Source organism: Myxocyprinus asiaticus, chromosome 33 (assembly GCF_019703515.2).
Source record: "Myxocyprinus asiaticus isolate MX2 ecotype Aquarium Trade chromosome 33, UBuf_Myxa_2, whole genome shotgun sequence".
NCBI classification, from domain to species: Eukaryota; Metazoa; Chordata; class Actinopteri; order Cypriniformes; family Catostomidae; genus Myxocyprinus; species Myxocyprinus asiaticus.
Window position 1 is genome coordinate 44,400,159 of NC_059376.1, and position 24,829 is coordinate 44,424,987.

General features: G+C 41.4%; 1 protein-coding gene across 2 annotated transcripts; it reads right to left on the reverse strand.

The window, feature by feature from the left end:
- Window positions 1-4,006: 4,006 nt before the first annotated feature.
- Window positions 4,007-24,627, reverse strand: LOC127424291 (spermatogenesis-associated serine-rich protein 2-like). Of its 2 annotated transcripts, none has more exons than XM_051669328.1 (13): window positions 24,525-24,607; window positions 22,677-22,725; window positions 21,080-21,159; window positions 20,815-20,923; window positions 20,680-20,729; window positions 20,138-20,393; window positions 19,869-20,051; window positions 17,333-17,468; window positions 9,673-9,731; window positions 9,391-9,500; window positions 9,103-9,205; window positions 8,329-8,483; window positions 4,007-7,986 (listed from the first exon to the last, which is right to left on the reverse strand). In XM_051669328.1, the coding sequence occupies exons 2-13, from the start codon at window positions 22,699-22,701 to the stop codon at window positions 7,711-7,713; spliced, it is 1,542 nt and encodes a 513-aa protein (XP_051525288.1). In that variant the 5' UTR covers window positions 22,702-22,725; window positions 24,525-24,607; the 3' UTR covers window positions 4,007-7,710. The 2 variants fall into 2 exon arrangements, with proteins under 2 accessions (XP_051525288.1, XP_051525287.1); XM_051669327.1 differs by having other exon boundaries at window positions 4,008-7,986; window positions 24,481-24,627.
- Window positions 24,628-24,829: the final 202 nt, after the last annotated feature.

Sequence of the window (24,829 nt, forward strand, 5' to 3'; positions counted from 1 at the left end):
CCTGATTTCTCGCAGTACAGGGACAGTAGAGGTGTACAAAAGCAACGCGTTAATTTATTTAAAAAATAACTCAGATACTATGGTCTAAAATAAAAAAATATTGCATTACTTTACTCGTTACTCGAAAAAAGTAATCTGATTACGATGGCATGTTACTTTTATCGCATTACCCCTAATACTGACAATGATCACACTCACACTCACACTCAGCTCGGAAAATGGAGTGCAAGTGGAAGAATACAAAATTAGATGTATTTTGCAGTGCATGGAAGGATAGTGTCTGTAGCTACAGACAGGCACTAAAATATATATTAGCAAACTCATAGAAAATAACCACAACAATCCTAAGTGTTTATTCAGTACTGTGGCTAAATTGGTTAGGAAAAAAGCCTCAACAGAACCAGATATTCTGTCGCAGCACAATAGTAATGACTTCATGAATTTCTTTACTGATAAAATTGAAATAATCAGAAATAAAATTGGAATTATGCAATCATCAGTCACAGCACCTCATGAGCAACTTCAATCCTTTGCTGTTATAGGTCATGAAGAGCTAACAAAACTTATCAAAACATCAAAAGCCACAACATGTGTGTTAGATCCAATACCAACTAAGTGCTTAAAAGAGGTCCTATAATCTCAGATCCTCTTCTTAATATTATTAACTCCTCACTAGAACCAAGAAATATCATCATATTAGCCCCATTTTATCATCGTTACGTTGGCTTCCTGTTAAATTTCATATTAATAATAAAATTCTGTTAACTACACTACCTGTCAAAAGTTAGGGGTCACTTGCCTGAAATGTTTCTCATGATCTTATAAATCTTTTGATCTGAAGGTGTATGCTTAAATGTTTGAAATTAGTTTTGTAGACAAAAATATAATTGTGCCACCATATTAATTTATTTCATTATAAAACTAAAATAAAAAAAGTTTTTGAAATTGATGACTTGGACCAAATAATAAAGAAAAGCAGCCAATAAGTGCCCAACATAGATGGGAACTCCTTCAATACTGTTTAAAAAGCATCCCAGGGTGACACCTCAAGAAGTTGATTGAGAAAATGTCAAGAGTTCATGTCTGCAAATTCTAGACAAAGGGTGACTACTTTGAAGATGCTCAAATATAACACAGTTTTTATTTATTTTGGATTTTGTTTAGTCACAACAAACAGTGCATCTGGAAAGTATTCACAGCGCTTCACTTTTTCCACATTTTGTTATGTTACAGCCTTATTCCAAAATGGATTAAATTCATTATTTTCCTCAATTCTACAAACAATACCCCATAATGACAACGTGAAAGAAGTCTGTTTGAAATCTTTGTAAATGTATTAAAAAAAAAAAAAAAAATGAAAAAAATAAATAAATAAAAATAAATAAATAAAAATCACATGTACATAAGTATTCACAGCCTTTGCTCAATACTTTGTTGAAGCACCTTTGGCACCAATTACAGCCTCAAGTGCATTTTGAGTATGATGCTACAAGCTTGGCACACCTATTTTTGGGCAGTTTCTCCCATTCTTCTTTGCAGGACCTCTCAAGCTCCATCAGGTTGGATGGGAAGCGTCGGTGCACAGCCATTTTCAGATCTCTCCAGAGATGTTCAATCGGGTTCAAGTCTGGGCTCTGGCTGGGCCACTCAAGGACATTCACAGAGTTGTCCCGGAGCCACTCCTTTGTTATCTTGGCTGTGTGCTTAGGGTCGTTGTCCTGTTGGAAGATGAACCTTCAACCCAGTCTGAGGTCCAGATCGCTCTGGAGCAGGTTTTCATCAAGGATGTCTCTGTACATTGCTGCATTCATCTTTCCCTCGATCCTGACTAGTGTCCCAGTTCCTGCCGCTGAAAAACATCCCCACAGCATGATGCTGCCACCACCATGCTTCACTGTAGGGATGGTATTGGCCAGGTGATGAGCGGTGCCTGGTTTCCTCCAGACATGATGCTTGCCATTCAGGCCAAAGAGTTCAATCTTTGTTTCTCATGGTCTGAGAGTCCTTCAGGTGCCTTTTGGCAAACTCCAGGCGGGCTGTCATGTGCCTTTTACTGAGGAGTGGCTTCCGTCTGGCCACTCTGCCATCCAGGCCTGATTGGTGGAGTGCTGCAGAGATAGTTGTTCTTCTGGAAGGTTCTCCTCTCTCCACAGAGAAATGCTGGAGCTCTGTCAGAGTGACCATCGGGTTCTTGGTCACCTCCCTGACTAAGGCCCTTCTCCCCCTATTGCTCAGTTTGGCCGGGCGGCCAGCTCTAGGAAGAGGCCTGGTGGTTCCAAACTTCTTCCATTTACGGATGATGGAGGCCACTGTGCTCATTGGGACCTTCAATGCTGCAGAAATGTTTCTGTACCCTTCCCCAGATCTGTGCCTCGATACAATCCTGTCTCGGAGGTCTACAGACAATTCCTTGGACTTCATGGCTTGGTTTGTGCTCTGACATGCACTGTTAACTGTGGGATCTTATATAGACAGGTGTGTGCCTTTCCAAATCATGTCCAATCAACTGAATTTACCACAGGTGGACTCCAATCAAGTTGTAGAAACATCTCAAGGATGGTCAGTGGAAACAGGATGCACCTGAGCTCAATTTTGAGTGTCATGGCAAAGGCTGTGAATACTTATGTACATGTGATTTTTTTTTTTTTTTATAAATTTGCAAAGATTTCAAACAAACTTCTTTCACGTTGTCATTATGGGGTATTGTTTGTAGAATTTTGAGGAAAATAATGAATTTAATCCATTTTGGAATAAGGCTGTAACATAACAAAATGTGGAAAAAGTGAAACGCTGTGAATACTTTCCAGATGCATTGTAATTCCCATAGTTCCATTTATGTTATTCCATAGTTTTTATGACTTTATTTTTTTTATTCACATTTTAGAATAATAGTAAAGAATAAGTGACCCTAAACTTTTGAACGGTAGTGTATATACAAAGCTTTGAATGGTCTAGCTCCACAGTACTTAAATGATCTTCTGACACCCTATATTCCATCACGTTCATTACAATCACAAGGCCTGTTAATAGTTCCTAGAATATCAAAATCCACAAAAGGAAGTAGATCCTTTTCCTATTTGGCTCCTAAACTTTGGAATAGTCTCCCTAACACTGTTCGGGATGCAAACACACTCACTCAGTTTAAGTCTAGACTAAAGACTCATCTATTTAGCCAGACATACACCTAATTTATCCTTCAACTCACAATGAGGCTGCTTTAGTTAGGTCTGCTGGAACCAGAAACCAGAAACTTTGATCATGATCTATAACTCTGCAATAAAATTTAAATGGCATCTACGCTAAAATTATTCTATTTGTTTTCATGACTTCATATCCCGAGGTCACCAGAACCGGCCAGATCCATTACATTACATTTACATTTATTCATTTGGCAGACACTTTTATCCAAAGCAACTTACAAAAGAGGAAAACATAAGCGAGTTACAAAGTTTCACTAGCACCAGAATAGTATTCAAAACAAATTAAAGTGCAACAAGAATTTTTTTCTTTTTTGGATTCAGAACGGAGATCCAGCTCCGTTCCTGCTTGGTGTCGGACTCCACTGCTACATGTCGCTGAGTGATGACTACAAACTACAGCCGGTACTAGCCAGACATCACTTCAGTCTATTACGATGGACTTCAGAGGATGAACTGATGCCAACTCCAACTGTAAGACATGGGATACTTCATATGCCACTGCCTGAACCTTGGACTTAGGATGGACCTCAACGAACCTCACCAAAATGACCTGCAGGTTGAACTGTGATGCACCTCACTGATGTCTGCCTGCATCACCTTTGTCTATTGATGGACTACACTCTTGAAATTAAATAAATAGACTATCATTTAATGGTCAACAAAAGCCTTCATCAGCCAACTAACAAAGGACAATGCATCTAAACTCAGCAAAAAAAGAAATGTCCTCTCACTTTCAACTACTTTTATTTCCAGCAAACTTAACGTGTAAATTTGTATGAACATAAAAAGATTCAACAACTAAGACATAAACTGAACAAGTTTCACAGAAATGTGACTAACAGAAATTGAATAATGTGTCCCTGAACAAAGGGGGGTGGGTCAAAATCAAAAGTAACAGTCAGTATCTGGTGTGGCCACCAGCTGCATTAAGTACTGCAGTGCATCTCCTCCTCATGGACTGCACCAGATTTGCCAGTTCTTGCTGTGAGATGTTATCCCACTCTTCCACCAAGGCACGTGCAAGTTCCCGGATATTTCTGGGGGGAATGGCCCTAGCCCTCACCCTCCGATCCAACAGAACCCAGACGTGCTCAATGGCAGAACACTGACATTGCTGTCTTGCAGGAAATCACGCACAGAACGAGCAGTATGGCTTGTGGCATTGTCATGCTGGAGGGTCATGTCAGGATGAGCCTGCAGGAAGCGTACCACATGAGGGAGGAGGATGTCTTCCCTGTAACGCACAGCGTTGAGATTGCCTGCAATGACAATAAGCTCAGTCTGATGATGCTGTGACCCTCCACCTCCAAATCGATCCCGCTCTGTGTAACGCTCATTCCTTCGACGATAAACGCAAGTCCGACCATCACCCCTGGTGAGACAAAACTACGACTCGTCAGTGAAGAGCACTTTTTGCCAGTCCTGTCTGGTCCAGTGAAGGTGGGTTTGTGCCCATAGGTGACGTTGTTGTCGGTGATGTCTGGTAAGGACCTGCCTTACAACAGGCCTACAAGCCCTCAGTCCAGCCTCTCTCAGCATATCGCGGACAGTCTGAACGTTCCTGGTGTAACTCGGGCAGTTGTTGTTGCCATCCTGTACCTGTCCCGCAGGTGTGATATTCGGATGTACCGATCCTGTGCAGGTGTCGTTACACATGGTCTGCCACTGCGAGGACGATCAGCTGTACTTCCTGTAGCGCTGTCTTAGACATCTCACAGTACGGACATTGCAATTTATTGCCCTGGCCACATCTGCAGTCCTCATGCCTCCATGCAGCATGCCTAAGGCACGTTCACGCAGATGAGCAGGGACCCTGAGCATCTTTCTTTGGTGTATTTCAGAGTCAGTAGAAAGGTCTCTTTAGTGTCCTAAGTTTTTATAACTGTGAATTTAATTGCCTACTGTCTGTAAGCTGTTAGTGTCTTAATGAACATGCACCTGTGGAACAGTTCTTAATTGTTTATGGTTCATTGAAGAAGCATGAAAAACATTGTTTAAACCCTTTACAATAAAGATCTGTAAAGTTATTTGGATTTCTACAAAATTGTCTTTAAAATACAGTGTCCTGAAAATGGGACATTTCTTTTTTGCTGAGTTTGTAAACTTCTGCAGTTAATCCAGGATGAACTTCAAAGACATTAGTCATTAATCTTACAGTTCATATAACATCTGTTAAACACTGACCCTTAACACTTACTTAGTTTACTCATTTTAACCCATGACTTGCACTGCACATAAATAACTAATATTGTCATTATATTCATGATGTTAGTCAGAGGGGAACTGACCCCCACAGTGAGTCTGGTTTCTCTCAAGGTTATTTTTCTCCATTAATCAACATCTTATGGAGTTTTGTGTTCCTTGCCACAGTCGCCTTCAGATTGCTCACTGGGTTTCTAAATTATTTTTATACACAATTTACAATCATATTAAATCAAACTGCACAATGATGACTCTAAGACTTTATAGATATTACACTTTCATTTTCTGTTAATGCATGATTTTCTGTAAAGCTGCTTTGAAACGATGTGTGTTGCGAAAAGCACTATACAAATAAAAATGACTTGACTGGTGCCCCAAGAGACTGATCAGGAGAGCATGCTGGGTCTTTTTCATAGTCACTGCACAGCTGATTGGCAGCACGTAAAAGTCCCTTCAGAGTGACACACTGATGCTCAATTACAGTGAGAGTGGAGCAGCAGAACCACTCATTGGCGAGTCGGAATGTAAAGATGGCGGTAAAACTCTTCCTTCATCATTTAATGTTTGTAGTGGTGTGCTGTACAGTTTGGGAAGAGTACTAGTAAGTGCGATTTGTTCAAATGCCACCCATTTCAGCAGCGATTTTGGCCCGAATGTAGAGAGTCAAGTGTTCATTCAAGATGCACAGAGGACTGAAGAACAGACACAAGAAATGCAAGAATAAATCACAATACAAAATGTGCATGATGAGATGAACAAGGGATTTTACCTGCTGCAGTTACTGAGGAAATTAATTAATCTGTGGTGAGGACTTTGCAAAGGTTTCATTAAATTTTTTAGGACATACTGTTACTCTTGTCTGGAGAACTGATGTAAAAAAAAAAAAAAAAAAAAAAAACACAAGTTTGGAAGTCACTGTATATAACTGCAAAATCATGCCATATTAAGCAGCACAGACAGAGTCAACAAACAGTAGAGCATTTGCTACTAATCCTTTTTTATTCATAAGGAAGTAGGTCAATCAGCAAGAAAGAGGATGGTTTGAATGACAGGAGCAGGTGGCGCTTAGTGAGGGCTTCAAAGTCTTTGGTCCAAACCGCAGCAAAAAGGAACAAGATGGAAAAACAATGTAGGAAAAAGAGAAAAGATCACATGACTGAAGGCACTTGATTTAACAGCTATCTCAGCTCATTTGAGAAAAAAAAAAAAAAAAAAAAAAAAAAAATTGAAAGACTCTATACATGAGGAAGAACAACTTGTTTAACTGGGAGATCAATCAGCCTAATGTGTCACTACATACATGGTCGTAGGCTACAAAATATTATACATATAGTTACATATGTACAGATCGAGCTGGACAGAGTAATAAACTGTGAAAGTGCTGATCACATGACATGAACCATCCAATGAACAATGAAACCCAGCAGCAGGGATGAGTGAGTGAGAGCGACTCATGTCAAATTGAACTTGGTAAAACAGTCGAGACCTGCTGACAAACACAACTGCATCTCTGATATTCATGCAAATGCAAGCACGTTTCTTTAAACAGTGACAGAACGGTTTTCCTCATGAGTCTTTCAGGAAGAGCAGCTGAAGATCTCTGAATGAAAACTACAAATATCAAACGCATCAGTCCACCACCAGTCAACGACAGTCCAGAAACAGATGAAGCCAATGATGGCAAGAACGGCACCTCCGGCCGGGACGAGATCAGCACGTGACATGGTGTGGAGCAGATTTATGACCACTAATATGAGGTATATCATGATATGACGAGTTTGTTCAGTCAGGAGACGAGCGGTTGTGCTTTAGCACCGATTGAGAACACGAGAGACTCATCGAGCTGCTGCAGAGAAACACTGGAGCTTCAGTGACATCACAACTGAAGGAAAACGGCTTGTGTGTGTGAAAACGTGAAACTGAGCACACACACCACTCTCTGTGGCCATCACTATGTACTAACATCTCTACACACTCTTACACTAACTCTTCTCACCCACTACAAACTCGGTCCTTCATCTTTAGTGTTGATCATGTGAATCAGATACACAAACGCTGCAGATCTTCCTTTCCTTTCACAATTTAAAGCTACAGGAAAAGACAAAAACACATCACACACAAACACAGACCCTTCATGAGAGACACAAAGACAGACAGACAGACAGACAGTGTAATAGAGAGAGACAGAAGAATGAGATGGGCTGCAGCTCGACAGCTCAGGTGTAAACTTCATTTTTCTCTTAATGTGAAGTGTGTGTGATCAAACTAAACGGAACTGTGTGTGTGTGTGTGTGTGTGTGTGTGTGTGTTATGGGCAGTGTGTCCGTGGTTGTCTTTGTGGAAGGCCGTTTTGGGGGGGGCGATCCGGGCGGAAGGCTGAGGAGTGGGAGGGGCCTCTCGCACTATTGGTCAGCTGAGGGTTTGGGCCGTCACTGTGGTCGCTTGGGTGACTCCGGTCTCCGTGGTTACGATCTCCCTGGTAGCGATAGTTGGTTCGGCCGGGGTTGCGGTCATAATGGGCACTTCCGTTATTTCGCTGATTTCCCTGGTAACCTTGAATGATGCGCCTGTTGCCCAGGAAAATCTGAATGGCAGAAAGAAGCACATGCTAATTCAGCGACAGCAGCTCACATCGTGTGTGTGTGTGATATTGCTTCTATATAACAGTTATACAAACAATAAGTTAATGTATCATTTTAGACGCAATATGGTCGGTTAATTTGGCCATTTTTTTTTCTCAATGAATTGTACATGGTTCCAATCAAACTCAAAAGCAGAACCCGCACGACACACACGAGGAGTACCACAAACAGTGAAGTGTCCCAGTGCCGTTATACTAAACAACAGCAATGAACAACATGTGTTCATCTCATTCAGATGTGATGTGACTGTATGTAATCAGTGATGTCATTCTGTGCATCTTCACCTGCTTGTGTGGCACGTTTGTGCGGCTCGTGTACGGAGATGCCTGATGCTGTGGCTCAGAAAGGGGCGGGGCTTTGGCAGGTGCAGAGCCCGTGACAGAGGAAGAGGTGGAGCTACAGCGAGAACGACTGGAGTAGCTTGTCTGAGGATGATACACTACAAACATACAGACAGACATTCATGCATTAATTTTTATTTTATTTTTTAATTTTCCCCCCTTTTTCACCCAGTTTGGAATGCCCAATTCCCAGTGCGCTTTTTAAGTCCTCGTGGTCGTGTAGTGATTCGCCTCAGTCCAGGTGGCGGAGGACGAATCCCAGTTGCCTCCGCGTCTGAGACCATCAATCCGCGCATCTTATCACGTGGCTTGTTGAGCGTTGCCACGGAGACATAGCGCGTTTGGAGGCTTCACGCCATCCACCGCAGCATCTGTGCTCAACTCACCACGCGCCCCACCGAGAACGAACCACATTAGACTTTATAGAACCACAACTTTATAATACCATTATACAACTTACCACACGCCCCATTGAGAGCGAGAACCAGTAATCGTGACCACGAGGAGGTTACCCCATGTGACTCTACCCTCCCTAGCAACCAGGCCAATTTGGTTGCTTAGGAGACCTGGCTGGAGTCACTCAGCACGCCCTGGGATTCGAACTAGCGAACTCCAGGGGTGGTAGCCAGTGTCTTTTACCACTGAGCTACCCAGGCCCCCTTAGTCATGCATTAAATATACAACAAACAAGAACACATTAATATTGACCCGTCTCACCTGATCCAAAAGACATAATGCTGCACTTAAGTGGCTCCAGATCATACGAGAACTTTACAGCTTTACCAAGATCTTCATCATACTTGCGCTCACTGACAAAGTGCTGGAGATACAAAGAAAGATTATAAAGCTGAAAAGCCTGAAAACAACTACTAATTTAAATGGCTCAATAAACAATTTAACTGGAATCTAAAAATGCCAACATGATTGTACAAGGGTTAGTAAATATTGTTAGGTTACTAAAGTCAATGGAAAGTCCTCATAATGAGTAGTAAAAAACATGTGTACCTTGATATCAGCTCGTAGTTCAGTGAGTTGTTCCTCTGACAGTGATGCTGATTTATCAGTGAGTCTCTTCAGCTCTTCTGCTCTCTTCTGACGGCCGTCAAGAATAGCCACTGAACACAAACACACTTGATCAGCATCACTGAACACCAGAGAAACTTTCAGTGAATAAGCGGTACATGTCATCAGTGTATTCACTGTATACAGAAAGACTTTAGCTGCAGCCACCTACCCACACACACCCTGAATGACAGACAGACAAGTGTTTGTGTTCTCTCTACTCACTGGCTTCTGCTTTGACTTTGTCCATCTCCGTGAGCAGCGTCACCTCTCGATCCATCAGACTGAACACACAACAAGAACATAAGTTACACACACATTAAGAATGGAATGTGTTTTGAATCTGTTGGTTTGCATTACATGGTCTACCAGCATAACTTCTCTAAAGTTTATCAACACATGTGATTTTTATTAGTGATGCACCAAAATAAAAATTCTTGGCTGCAAGCAAAAATTCTGGACACACTGGACCAAAAACTGATTTTAAAATAAACTTTGTTTGAAAAATTATATCACACACACACACACACACACACACACACACACACATACACACACACACACATACACACACCATTAAAACCATCTGCCTAGAGAGAGTCGCGTGACACCATGCGAGGTTCGGACGTGTTAGCAGCGAGCTCTGTGCACTTTGCTGCTTTGTAATGCTTTTTATGTCATAAACCGGTGAGATTCGATACACCCTGATCCTTAACCGTTTTATGAGGACATTATCAAAGAATTCAAAATCGTCGGGCTCTGGAGACATTAAAAGACACTCACGTGCTCAAGCTGATAAACCTGACAGAGCCACAGACCAGGGACTCAGTTTGGATGGTGCGACGGGAGAAATTCAGCATCAGCTGTCCAGCATGTCTGCAATGCTGGCGAAGGTCGTTGCAGACTTGGAGGATCTTGCTGTAATACGTCGATGGATCACGGCCATGGAGACGAAATTCAACGATTTGGTTACAAGAATGGGGACGTCAAGAAACGGATCGATTTCCTGGAGTCATCGGAGAGGGAATTAGCTGCCAACCCGCCAGCAACCAAGACAGATTTGCAGATTTGGAGAATCGTAATCGACGAAACAATGTCTGAATTGTTGGAATTCCTGAGCATGAGGAAGGCCGAGATATGGTAAAATTCCTAGACGAGCTCTTCCCGAGTCTGCTCGACATAACAGGCCATAATAAGCTGGAGATCGAGCGAGCTCACAGAGTCCTGGCTCCGAGATCCGCTGAGGGAGACAGGCCCCAATCAATTCTGGCCAAATTTCTGAGATTATCCGATAAAGATCTCGTGTTACGCGAGGTGAGGAGTAAAGGAAAGCTTTCTTGGAAGAACCACAGCATTTTCATGTTCCCAGACTTTGCGAATTCGACAAGAGAAACGTGATCTATTCAAGGAATGCAAGAAACACAATCAACAGAAGGTCACTTTTGCACTGATGTTCCCAGCCAAATTGAGAATAGATAAGGATGGCCGCAAAATATTTACATGTCCACAGCAAGCGATGTCCTTCATAAAGACAATGGAGAAAGCCATTTGGAGATTTTCATGCTGCTACCTAAAGGACTTGTCTCACTGAACATTCACTTGACTGTCTGAGGAAGTTGGGCACCTCTTTCATTTCTTTTTGTGCTGGTTCCTGTGGCCTGGTGTTTGTTTTGTGGAATATCTCTTGCAGGACATTTGAGTGATTAGGTCTTTTGTTGCACTCAAGTATCGGCCGAATGGGCCGTCTTACTGAACATTCGTCTGACTGCACGAAGAGCTGAACAGCCCCCCCCTTTTTTATTGGTGCTGGTTCTGCTGGCGGCTGAAGCGTGTTCTGTGGAGGAACACACCTTCGGGACAGTTATGTGGATGAATCTACACATTTGTGTTTTTCCGCTTATTGGCTGGAGTTTGTTTTATAGACTATTTTTTGCCGTGTAATTCTGTTTCACAAAGTTGTCATGGGGGCTCTCGTAGGCGTACGTGGACCTTTTGAGTTTAGAGGGACAGACTGGATTCTTGGTCTTACAGATATTTGGAGACTTTTAAACCCATATGGTAGGAACTATAAATTTGTTTTCCCCATCAGTCCATAAGAATTATTCTAGAATAGATTTTAATTATATCCAAATCCCTCATTTCATCTGTTGTTGATTGCTCAATTGGAAACATATTAGTCTCAGATCACGCCCTGGTGAGTTTAGAGGTGATACCACATACGGAGAAAAATAAATCATATAGTTGGCACATTAATGTATCCTTTTTGCAAAAACCTGATTTCCAACAAATGTTAAAGGCTGAAATCAATGTTTATATGGAGACCAACTGGTCCTCAGTATCCTCTGTGGGCGTGGCTTGGGAGGCACTTAAGGCAGTTCTTAGGGGCCGGATCATACAGTATGCCTCATTCATCAAAAAATCCAAAGCACGAGAACTCTGAGCTGGAAGGGAATATTAAAAGTGCAGAGGCAGAGCTGAAGTGCCGTATGTCATCTGATGGCCTCAGAGAATTGACCCGACTGAAATACAGATATAATACTATTGTCGCGGAAAGTGGAGTTTTGGCTATTCAGGGCAAGACAGTCATACTTTGAGTCGGGGGACAAAGCAGGGAAGCTTTTGGCTAGATATATAAAGCAGAGAGAGTCTTTCTATCATTCCCTCAGTGAAATCTGCTGGTGGTGAAATATTTACCTCAGCCATTGATATTAATAATGCTTTTAAAGAATTCTATATTGATCTTTATAGTTCCACGTCTTCGTCTACTGACGAAGATATTAGAAATTTTGTGGAACTATTAGATCTTCCTAAACTGACGAATGAGCAAAAACAAATTCTTGATTGAGATAAACTTGGAGGAGCTTGATGTGGTAATTAAGGGCCTGCCTATAGGCGAGGCTCCGGTGCCAGATGGCTTTGCCGCGAAATTTTTTTAGATCTTATGCTACAGAACTGGCTCCACTTTTGTTAGAAGTTTATACTGAATCATTAAAGAATGGAAAACTTCCGCCAACCATGACACAAGCCCAGATCAGTCTGATTCTTAAAAAGGACAAAGATCCAAGCTAGTGTAAGAGTTACCATCCAATTTCCCTGATCCAAATTGTCAAAAATTTTGGCTAACCGATTAAGTTATGACAGCTCTTATAAATATAGATCAGGTGGGGTTTATTCGGGGCCACAGATCTTCTGATAACATTAGGCATTTCATCAATATCATGTGATCAGTGGCGAATGATCAGACTCCGGTCGCTGCCATCTCACTTGATGCCGAAAAGACGTTTGATATGGTAGAATGGGATTATTTTAAGATTTTGGAAATATACGGGTTCGGGAAAACTTTTATTGGATGGATTAAGTTACTTTTAAACACCTGGTAGCAGCTGTACAAACAAACAGATTTATTTCAGATTATTTTACTCTGGATAGGGGCACCCGGCAGATTTGCCCTCTTTCCCCATTATTGTTCTGTCTTGCCCTGGAACCATTAGCAGCCACGATAAGAAAGGAGGATGATTTTCCAGGGGTGACAGCGGGAGGTGTGGCGCATAAGCTTCTGCTTACGCAGATGATATTTTATTATTCGTCTCCGACCCTACTAGATCTATGCCTTGCCTCCACAGAATTATTAATTCCTTTTCTAAGTTCTCAGGATACAAAGTCAACTGGTCTAAATCCAAAGCTTTGGCACCGACAGCGTACTGTCCAGTAACAGCTTTTCAGCCGGGCGCCTTCCAGTGGCCCAAACAGGGCATTAAGTATTTGGGAATTTTATTCCCAGCAAATTTGTGTGATTTAGTCAGAATTTAATTTTGACCCTTTAATAAAAAAGGTTTGAGCGATGTGGGCAGGTGGGCTTCATTACATTTATCGATGATTGGGAAGGTTAATGTTATTAAAATTAATTGTATTCCAAAATTCAACTACCTGTTACGATCTCTCCCTGTAGATGTCCCCTTCTCTTATTTCAAGCAGTTTGAGAGCATAGCGAAGTCCTTCATTTGAAATGGTAAACTTCCCAGATTACACTTCAGTAAATTACATAGGCCGATTGACAAAGGTGGGCTAGGCCTACCCAAGATTTTGTTTTATTATTATGTGTTCGGTCTCAGACATTTGGTTCATTGGTCACTTCCACCTGAGAGAGCTCCTCCCTGGTTTTGTATTGAACAGGAAGTTCTTGCCCCTATTTCACCATTACAAAGCCTTTCTATTAAACTAATCGGAGAAGTTAAGTTACACCCCGTTATCTCGCATTTACACTCGGTATGGACAAAAGTGTCCAGAGTGTTTAATTCCAACATTTATTTAAATGTTGCCTCGAGCATATGGCTGAACCCAAAATTATGTATTAATAAGTCCCCTTTCTGCTGGTCAGAGTGGATTGTGAGGGAGGTTAATACACTCGGTGAGCTATATGAGAGTGGAGTGTTGAGATCCTTTGAAAATATGGTTCAACATTTTGGGATTCCCAGATCTCAGTTCTTTAGGTATTTACAGCTGCACCACCTGCTCCGCACTGTTTCTGGGAGTAGTATACACCCTCCTAAAGTGGCAGATACTCTGGGAGAGGTGATTACTGCTTTTGGAAAAGGTTATGAGGCATCAGTGTATTACTCCCTACTAATTCAGAGTCTGGGGGACGGAGCTTTAACTTCTATCAAGAGATTATGGGAGAGAGATTTAAACTTGGTATTGGAGGAGGGAGTGTGTTCTAGGATTCTAAATAACATCAAGTCTGTATCTAGAGATGCAAGGGTGTGCCTTAGGCAATTCAAGATTTTATATAGATTCTATTGGACCCCCTCTAGATTGTATAGGCTTGGTCTTAAAGACACACCCACCTGCTGGAGACGCCAATCAGATGGAGACACAACCCATGTTTTTTGGGGGTGTGTTAAGATCCAAGAGTTTTGAAGGTTCAGAGTTTCATGTGACGTTTTGGGCACTCAAATTTCGTTTTGCCCCAGACTCTGTATTCTGGGCACTGGGGTGGTCATAAATTTGGGGGACAAACACTAGTCCTGACTAGTATTATGATTGGCAGGCAGATTACTTTAAGGGGATGGAAGTCAGATGGGGCTCCCTCATTTCCGGAGTGGTGTGCAGAGATGGGGTAGGTGGTGGCTTTTGAGGAGATGTCGAGGCACATTAACTTGAAATACACCGGGGACTCTTATTTTGAAATGTTTGTGCTTCACTGCTTCCAGCTGCTCATTCAAACAAATGTGATAAAATGTGCACTCCTACAATAATCTACAATGTATTACAATATAAACACTTAAAAGTAAACATTGTCATATTTCATCAACACTATATCAACAGTTGATCTTTAGTGATAGTTCGTCATAAATTTCCGATATGTCTTAATGATTGTGAACTGCTCACACACAAATCTTTTTTTTTTTTTTTTTTTTTTTTTTTAAAAAGGATTACAAAACACACATTAGGCTTAAACAACTTTAAAATAGAGGATATTTGTAAAATATTGCACAACTCTATATTAACTTTGCTAATATAAAAGCATATATTTACCCTACAAAGTAAATAAAGTGCCTAAGAATACACAAGAAAAATAAACAAATTGTCCATGTCTAAGTTTTCTTTTTATCCATCCCCCGTGTTGTCATTATTGCGGTGTTTGTGGAAAAAGAACTGGGTTTCTCTGTGACTAAGAGTCACTCACAGATCCAGATTCAGATGAAAAGCTCGAATTGCATATGCGAGACTAGTCGACACTGGAATTACTAGTCGGCCAATATTTTTCCCCATTAAACTTCAGAATTTGTACACATTTATGTTTGGCTTTATATTTTTATAAAGACTGAGTTTAAATTACTGTCATGTTAATGTCACACGTATTTTTTTTTTTTTGTGGATTTTCTCCCCAATTTGGAATGCTCAATTCCCAATGCGCTCTAATGGGGCTTTTCCACTGCACGGTATGGCTCGACTCGACTTTTGGGGGTTTTCCACTGTGGATAGTACCTGGTACTTTTTAGTACCACTTCGGTCGAGGTTCCAAGTGAGCCGAGCCGTTAATAAATGTGACGTCAAAACCCTGCAGATCACTAATTGGTCAGAGAGAATCGTCACTACCAGCGTCACTGGATTTGCGACATGGGACATCAACCCGCTAGTTTTAAAGTTAGTAACAGCGATAGCATTATCATACGTTCACGCGACTTTCGAATTGTAAAAAGTAATGGCTGTGTGCAAAATCACGCCGGTCAATAAACGAGGTGCAGACGTTCCTCTCGTTAGTAGCAGAGGAGAGGATCCAACAAGAGCTGGCTGGAGCGACGCAAATATGATGATTAGCCTATAATCCCCCCCACGTTGAGGAGGCACTAAACTGCAGTGGAAAAGCTCAGAAAACTGAGCAGAGTCGAGTCGAACCGTAACGTGCAGTGGAAAATTGCCATAAGTCCTCGTGGTGGCGTAGTGACTCGCCTCAATCCAGGTGGCGGAGGACGAATCTCAGTTGCCTCCGCATCTGATGGTTCCGCGTCAATCTGCCCATCTTATGTGGCTTGAGCGCGTTACCGTGGAGATGTAGCGTGTGGAGGCTTCACGCTATTCTCCGCGGCATCCACGCACAACTCGCCACACACCCCACCGAGAGCGAGAACCGCATTATAGCGACCACAAGAGGTTACCCAACATGACTCTACCTTCCCTAGCAACCGGGCCAATTTGGTTGCTTAGGAGACCTGACTGGAGTCACTCTACACGCCCTGGGATTCTTCATATTTTTGCTCATCAAAAATGCATGCTTTTGAGTAAGTAGCCTAGAAAATGACTGTTTTAGGTTAGTTAAGCCATTTTTTACCCTGGTGATCAACAAGGCTATTTTCAACGATGTGCCGACTGCTTAACTAATTGAACTATTTTATTGTGCGCACGGCATTTCTGACAGGCCATTTTTTTCTATCCTATAGCTATTTTAAATTTACACCATAAATGTTTTTGGTTAACATGTTTAACAGAACAGCAGTCAAATTACTGTAGTAGATCATAATGCACGTTGTGAAATACGCGCAACTTTTCAGTGCATTTCTCTCTCTAGTTGATTTGGCTTACTTGTGAATTATTTTCAACAATGTCCTGACTATTGATCAGTGAGTATCTTCAGCTCTCTTAATATGTTAAGTAACTTTAACTTGGTGATTTTCATTTAGAACAGGCCATTAGGGTTGCTATTGGTCCTGCACAATTCATTCAGTTGTTTTCAAGAAATATGCCTGCATTCGCTTGATTCATTAAATGCATGCCATGTTCTAGACTGAATGTAGCCTTCTATGATGATAATGCAAGGCAAGCATATTGCATATAAAAGCCACTTTTTCAGTAGGAATTTAGTGTTGAATTTGGCTATTGGAAGCATTTTAAAAGGGCCGCATAAACAAAGATTTTGACTTTTCTGAGGGTTTTTCTCTTTAGACTATTCGACTCCAAAATTTGTTTAAACATCAGTGAAATTAGTTATTCCGCACATCCCTAATGCCAAGCGGGTTGGGTTGGACACTTCCGTGTATGACACTGTTGATGTCCAACGTGTCTCGAACAGTACATGGGGATATTTAACTGCTGTGTTTAGTGGTGGATCATACTAAACAGTCTCTGCGGAAGCATGAGAAATGCTCTTAATGCGCTAATAATCAAGAGAGCAATTGCTTCACTTCTGGGGATGAGGAATTAACGTACAACTAGGAAACATATGAACTGAATGTGCAAATTGCATTTGAAATTTTGCTGTATGCGCCGAAATTTCGGTGCATCCCTAATTTTTTACTAATGTGGCAGTTTATTACAATTTGTTTAAATGTGCACCATTTGTGAGGGTTTATATATTCAACAGTGTTCTGATCAGGGTGTGTGATACCAGCTCTGCAGCTCAGCAAACGTCTGCTTCATGTTCTTGATCGATGAATCCATCTCGTCTCGCACAACAACTCTATAGCGAGAAAGCGACGCTGCACAGCGCTGCAGGTCTTTCACAGAGCGATCCACGTTAGACCCTGACAAACAACAAACATGAAACACAGAACAACATTCAGGGCACTGCAGGGAATTACATGAGTGACATTGAGGTCTGAACTGCAGCAAACACACCGTCTAGTAACTAGTCAGCTGTAATCATGACGCTCTGAATGTGAATCTGGTCGTGGCAGTCTAAACTGATGTCCCAGTATTTAGGATGGCCAGTACTGTAGTCCACTCAAGTTAAGTCATTTTAATTATTTTAGCACTTTTCCCAAGGCTCAAGCCTTAAAGTCTGTAGTATCTTTAAGCTCCCAGTGAGAACCTTGCCAAATATGTACTTGGATGTACTTTACTCCATCCAAAATCACCCGAGTGACCAAAAAGTGTCCCAATTTACCTTAATTCACCCTGTCAGTGTCCCTGTAACAGCACAGTTTCAAAACACAAATGCATTTCCTTAAACAAGTGACTGTTGACCTGTACACAAGCGCACACACGGTTTTCTCTCCACCAGCAGATATCTCCAGATTTCCTGTGGATTCAAGAAGTCTTCTGAAACAGAAAGCTAACCCAAACCCTGTTATCTCCAGAGATAACCGCAGAGGAATCGCGCAGTCTCAAGTAGGGTTGCAACGGTATGAGTTTACGGCACGATAACAGTCTCAGAAAATATCACGGTATTACACTTATTATTATTCAGTTACAATGACCCTTAAAAAGGAGTGAAAACAGTTTTTTTTTTTTTTTTTTTTTTTTTTGAACAAATGCTTTATTATAATTGAAACACTTGGAAATAAAATAAATAAGAATTATAATAAACCGAATTACAAACATGATAAAAATAGCATGTAACTATAACATGTTATATAACCAAAGCATGTTAGCATAGCATGTTAAATTAACTACTAAATGAAAAATAACATCAGCTGTGTAAGCTTTAAAAGTAATGTCCAATGATTATTAATAATTAACATATACTGTATGTGTGTGACTGCTCCTGTCTGTACCTTTAACTCAGTGTTTCTCAACTGGTTTTGCTTCAGGACAGATTTTACATTGGAAATCAAGTGGTGACCCACCACAGTAAAAACCTGTATTTAATGTATCCTGGGTCACATTTCCTTTTATGTTGCATAGTTTTGTTCATAGTTTTCAAGTACAAGGACATGCATCACAAAAGCCACAGGAAGTTTTCTCTCCCCCCCCCTTTTAAAAATTGAAGAGCATATTTACTTATGAGCCCATTATTATCCCGTTTGTTTCCTAATTTCAAACAGAACATACATATTACACAGGAGGAAAGGCTCCTCATTACCATGGTTAGGTCAGTATAACATTTTGTCAAAATATAACAGTTACTTTTACTCAGGTAAAATCGTGAAAATTTTGTAAAGGTGATGTATCATGAAAATAAATTAGCGCATAGCACAGTGTTGCCCGTTTCCTCCTCAGGGCCGTTTGGCATGTCAGGGCTGCCTACTGTTTGAGAGGTTCGACTTGACTTCCTCCATAACGCTTTAAACTAGAAAAGTCTCACTAGAATTGAAATTGGTCACATCAGTTTTGAGGTCTGCGCTCCACAATATTGAGGGAAGCCTGGTCGTTGCACTCGTGCGTCAGAGCAGAGCAGATCATGAGCTGGTTCCGTTATACTTGTGCGAAAGTGCAGACGAGAAGCCTTTAGCCGATTGCGAAATTATCATCAAATCTGACTCGGCAGTCCTAAATAAAAGTATCATTGTGCGGCCACCGAAATATCTTCAATGAGAGAACCATGTAATTGTTCTTTCCCTGCTGTCTGCGACACAGTCCAAATAGACCTGCGACCCACCAGTTGAGAAACACTGCTTTAACTCACACACACTCATGTCAGACCCCCTCGCCTCGCTTCTCTCTGACATTTTCTCCGCTGCATGTGTGTGTGGCACAAGTTGACGAGTCTGACAGGCAGTCGAGGAGGAAAGGAGATGCGCACATGCAGGTAAGATTCTCCGTCCGGTTGCATTTTTTTTTTCTTCTCAAAACTGAAGATAAGCAAATGTACATGGTATGAAAACCATAAATTTTCATATCGTGCTATACCGCAGCAACCCTACTCTCAAGGCCTGTGTATATGTTGTTTTTCCAAATTCTGGATCGGATCGCATTTGGTCGTCCACGTTGCCTTTCAAACTATACTCTTCTGACTGCAAGTGAATACGAACACGTTCGACGTGCACCATGACTGATTTGCTATGCTCTTTTAGTGCAGTCAATGGCAGGTGCATGCAGCGATGATGTGCAAAGACGAGGACTGTGTGTGTGTTGAGGAAACCTGGACAGTCTGCGCAGACAACAAAATTTGCATCAGGCATACGGTGAGTGTTCCGATCAGCAACACAGTAAACAGATGTTTACTTTGGCCTTTACAGTCTGCTGTACTTGAAAGTTCTTACCAATCTTCCTGGCAGCAGAACCTGGTTGTGGGTCATCAGAGAGAGAAACCACAGAAGAACTCTGGGTGCTGGAAACAGGCTTGGGTCGAAACTTGTTACCACGTGAGCTGCGATGGTCCTGTTGCAGTCCGTCACTGGTGCCGGGCGGAGGGGCGGGGCTTGGTGTTGAAGCCATGTCTCCACCTGCCACAAAAGAGAAACACTGAGATGAGCCCCATCACAAACTACAAACATCTGAGCCTCAGACAGAAGCACAAACCGGTCATTACCTGCAGCATCCGAGAGATCAGCGGTGGCACTTTCAGAGTCAAGTTCTGCTGCGTCCAGGGAGACGGAGTCCAGCTGCTCGCTCAGAGAATCCAGCGAATCGCCATCTGCGCCTGCTGTATCATTGGCATGGAAACCATTAACAGCATCTGGACATTCATTAACAGCATCTGGACATTCAGGGGTTGAGTCCGATTCAGCAGGTGTGGCGTCTGCAGGCACGTCAGTCTGTGGCTTCTGCTTCTTTTTCTTCTTCGGCTGTAAATCAATTCAAAACACTTACGACAGACTCCAGCACAAGATAAGCAGCAGTTCACATTTGTGCTTTTATGGCATTTAAAGATTTCTTCATCTTACTTTCCATCAAATGCATGCATGAATTTTGATGGTTTTACATCAGCCCTTGAAACTACAAACTGTGTAAATATAAATCTGAAGCATAAACAGCATACTGGCATTTACTGCCGTGCAAAATGTTTCCTTAAATGTCCCAAATCTCCCAAAGAGAAAGAGTTCAGCACATTCAGAGTGCCGCCTCACTCACCTTCTTTTTCCCAGTAACGTTCCATTCCTTCAGGATCTCCACAGCACTACCTGAAAGGACACACCAGCACATTACTGCCAGATCACAAGCAGAGCTCTTGAAACAACTCTTGAAACACCGATTGTGTGTTTGTACCATCTACAAACGCCTGCACCGCTCGATCCACACAGTTCTCGAAGTGTTGCAGCACCAGAGTGATCTCATTATTACTCTTATTGGGCACCACAGCTCGCACAGCATTGATCTGATGGCAGACAGAGACAAACTCAAACTGTGGAAACATACAGACAAGAGGCTTCTCTTTGAAATAAAGGAAACTACTGCACCAACACTCAAAACAAAAACCAGGAAGGAAAAACTGCATTCAGACACCATGCAAACAAAGAGAAGCAATTCATACCTTTTCCTTCATCTTCTCAAAAGTACCTCCTTGAGACATCACCATTTTAGAGTGAGTGTCGAACACAACTCCAGACACATCTGGCAATAAGAGGAAAACAAAGTGAAAACCCCAATTAAAAGGCAGAACTTCCAACTCTAGAGCGTCTAAAAATGCTGTCAGACTTTTACCCACAGGACTCTCTCCACTGTTTTTCCCTCAAAAGTATGTAGGTCGAGAGAGAGAGAGAGCGCGCACACAGACACAAGTTTATTGCTTTAAAGCTGAATGACACCCAAAACAGTTTCATTAAATGTCAATGAAACAGGCCAATTATCTTCATGATCTCCATTGCTTAACTGTTTCTATAGTGCCCTTTTTCAAAACAAAGGATTCAATTTAGCACAATAACGCTTCAGTTGAATGTAATAATTAGTTTTCATTATTTGTACTGTTAAAATCTGTTAGATCAATCGATAGTAATTTGTAACAATTTTCTGATCAATGATTATAAGACTAACAAAATCCTTCCTGCCACATGACGTATTCTGTGATTGGGTTAAACCAAGGCTTCTAGAGTTGTGCCAAACACAAAAGAAAGAGGGGTGTAACGTTTTATCGTGGCACATGGCACAATTTAATCAGTAAGTTTCATTGTACCACGTTGGTGGAATGACCTTCTCCATCCGTGAAGCTGACTCACTTTCAGTCTTCAGAAAACGGAAAAAACATTTTCCATGAACAATAAAAAAAAAAAAAAAACATTTAAAAAGAGATCTTGCTGCACATTAATTTATTTTGAATGGGGATGACCTCCTCGTGGTCGTGATTAGTGGTTCTCGCTCTCAATGGGGTGTGTGGTAAGTTGTGTGTGGATCGTGGAGAGTAGCATGAGCCTCCACATGCTGTGAGTCTCTGCGGTGTCATGCACAACGAGTCACGCGATAAGATGCGCGGATTGACGGTCTCAGAAGCGGAGGCAACTGAGACTTGTCCTCCGCCACCCGGATTGAGGTGAGTAACCGTGCCACCACGAGGACCTACTAAGTAGTGGGAATTGGGCGTTCCAAATTGGGAGAAAAGGGTAGGGGAAAAAAAGGTGAAAAAAAATCTGTCATTTACTCACCCTCATGTTTTTCCAAACACATATGACTTCCTTCTGAGGAATGTGAGCTTAAGTCACCATTCATTCTCATTGTACGAATAAAAAAAAATAAATAAAAAAAGATGCAATGAAAGTGAATCGTTTCAGAGACTAAAATTACCTTTAGGGATCCACAGAGGAAAAAAGTAAAACGGGTCTAAAACAATTGGTGAAAATTTTTCATTTTGTTCACCAAAAAGGGCATTGAAGTAAACAAACAAAGTGTATCTGTAAGTTCAGGTGCATATCTCAGAGCACATGCGCACATCGAAAGATGCTGCCTGTCAGTCATACAGAACTGAAATTAATCTGTACTACCTTACACGTAGTGACAAAATGCTGGTATTGTAGTACAATAGTGTAGTCTTAGTACTTTTGACCACTAGACACACCTTTAAAAACAGTTACCCAACCATAACCAACCCCGATTCAACCAATTTGAATGCAGAATACTAGCAGCACAGACAGACTCACCTTTATAACTGCTCTTCCTCGCCATCGTCCTCCTCAGTCAGTTTCAACTCTACAGGAAGAGAAAAACCTGGTAAATGTACAATTTGGGAACAAACATGTTATAACAGTTAAGATCCATTATACGGATACCACCATCGTCATGACTGAGAAAGAATCCTGTCAACAGATTTGTTTTATAATTCACTTTTTTTCCCAGCATCCTGTTGTGTCAGCAAAGGAGAGAGAGACTTTCAGGTTAGGTTTAGATTGCACAGGGTCAAACAAGGACAAGTTCCACATCCACACATTCCTTCTCGCACAACTCTCCGTCTCATACATCTACACAACTATCTCTCTACTGAAGACAACTCAACACAGATGCCAATTACCATGACAACACTACTAAGAAATTTGTGGTTTAATAAAAGACTAAGTCTAGCGTTGTTTAGGCTTTAGGATACAGCACTAGCTGACTGCATCCCTTATGCATTTTAAAGTCTATTTCCTGGCCTTGTAAAGGTCATAATGGAAAACACATCTGGATGAATAACTCTGTCATATGTGAAGAATCTGCAGCAGCTGAGAGCTGTCTCTCTCTCTCTTGGTGTCTCAGCCTCTGTGTTGCTTTAGGTAAACGAGGCTACACATGAAACAGATGCTAAACTTCAGAACAATGTTAAAAGAACCCCATTGGAGTAATAAGCAGTACTTCGTTTAATGACAGTAAATTAGAGTTATGCAGTCTTTTCCCAAACACTAAATCTCCATTCCTGAAGAAATGTGCAGAAGCTGTGGTACTCCACCCTGAGTAAACCAGCTGTAGCCAGAGACACTTTTATGACTCCAAGAAACATTCACTTTCTCAGGAAACAGAAACCTAAATCAATCAACGCAAACACGTACACACCCATTCTTATTCCTGCCAGCACGTCACAAACACACACACACCTGTGTGCAGTCAAACAGGTGAAGCCACATTCACTGGTTATATTTACACCAACAGGAAAATGAACCAGCTATTTACTAAAGAGGTGAACAGCTGTTAGATCAGTTATTTAATCAGAATATTCTCACACTGACAGATAATCACTATATCACATCTAATAACAAGATCTATTACAGCTCCGAGATTCTGCTCAGCCTGTTCCGTGGATTAAACAGCAGACATGATCTGAGAAATGAGATGTTGAGAATAAAATAAAAAGGAGTGAATTATAAGACTGTTCCTGACTGAAAATGGGCCACTGGGACAGGAAGCAGGAAGACACGCCCACTGTGATGTGGCACAAATCAATACAATCACACCTAAAGATAATAATAACCAGTCAATCAGCATTAAACCCATTTACAGAGAAATATGAACTAGAATAAAACACATTTATGATTAGTAACAATGAACAGCACAACTGACACAAACATGAGCAATTATTCACTTGATATTCAGATAAACCTTCAAATGCAAACAGATAGTTCGTGTATTCAAACATTAAAGATCAATCATGATACGAGCAGTTTTAATTCATTTATAGTGTCATGACTCAGATTTATTGATCAGTGATGTTAACGGATTCATTATTTCCCTCTCCACTACAGACTTATTTGCGTTTAATTCTCCACGTAAATATGCCACTAAGATAAAAGCGTTTATTAAAAATCAATAAAACGAGGAAAGAGCTGCTGATTATGTGATTGTCTCTTAGCAACGAGCTAATGTATGCTAGCTGAGAGACGCGCATTAACCTAACAGAGATCAATCCAAAATAACACGTTCAATAACACGAGATATGACGCCCTCATACTGAGAATGATGCAGAACATCTCTTACCTGAATAACCTGCAGCAATCTGCGCCACAATCACACAAACATACCGTGTGTACCCTTTTAATAGTCTTCCGTCCCGTTCGATCGATTATATGTCGTAATTATTCGTTCAGTCCACCTTTTCTTTCAACCGGCTCATGCGTCACTTCCGTTATGCAAGCGCGAGCTCAACATCCGCCGTCCTGCTTTATCCGCACGCGCGGCTGAAATGGGCGGAGTCACATCTGAGCCAATCAGAAAGCGCAATCAAAGTTCATTAAGAGTTCAATATTTCTCTTAACAAAGTGTTCCTACTGATAATTAAAAGTAAGTAATTATTACGAATTAGACCATTATAAACAGTCTTAAGACA

What these genes read in the sequence shown, in the direction of transcription:
- LOC127424291 (XM_051669328.1), bottom strand. Translation starts at nt 22,701, where the DNA reads ATGGCGAGGAAGAGCAGTTATAAAG. An exon ending in TGATCTCTCGGATGCTGCAG is followed by an intron (nt 20,052 to 20,137) that starts GTAATGACCGGT and finishes CTTTTGTGGCAG; the next exon opens with GTGGAGACATGGCTTCAACA. An exon ending in TTCTGCTGCCAGGAAGATTG is followed by an intron (nt 17,469 to 19,868) that starts GTAAGAACTTTC and finishes GTTGTTTGTCAG; the next exon opens with GGTCTAACGTGGATCGCTCT.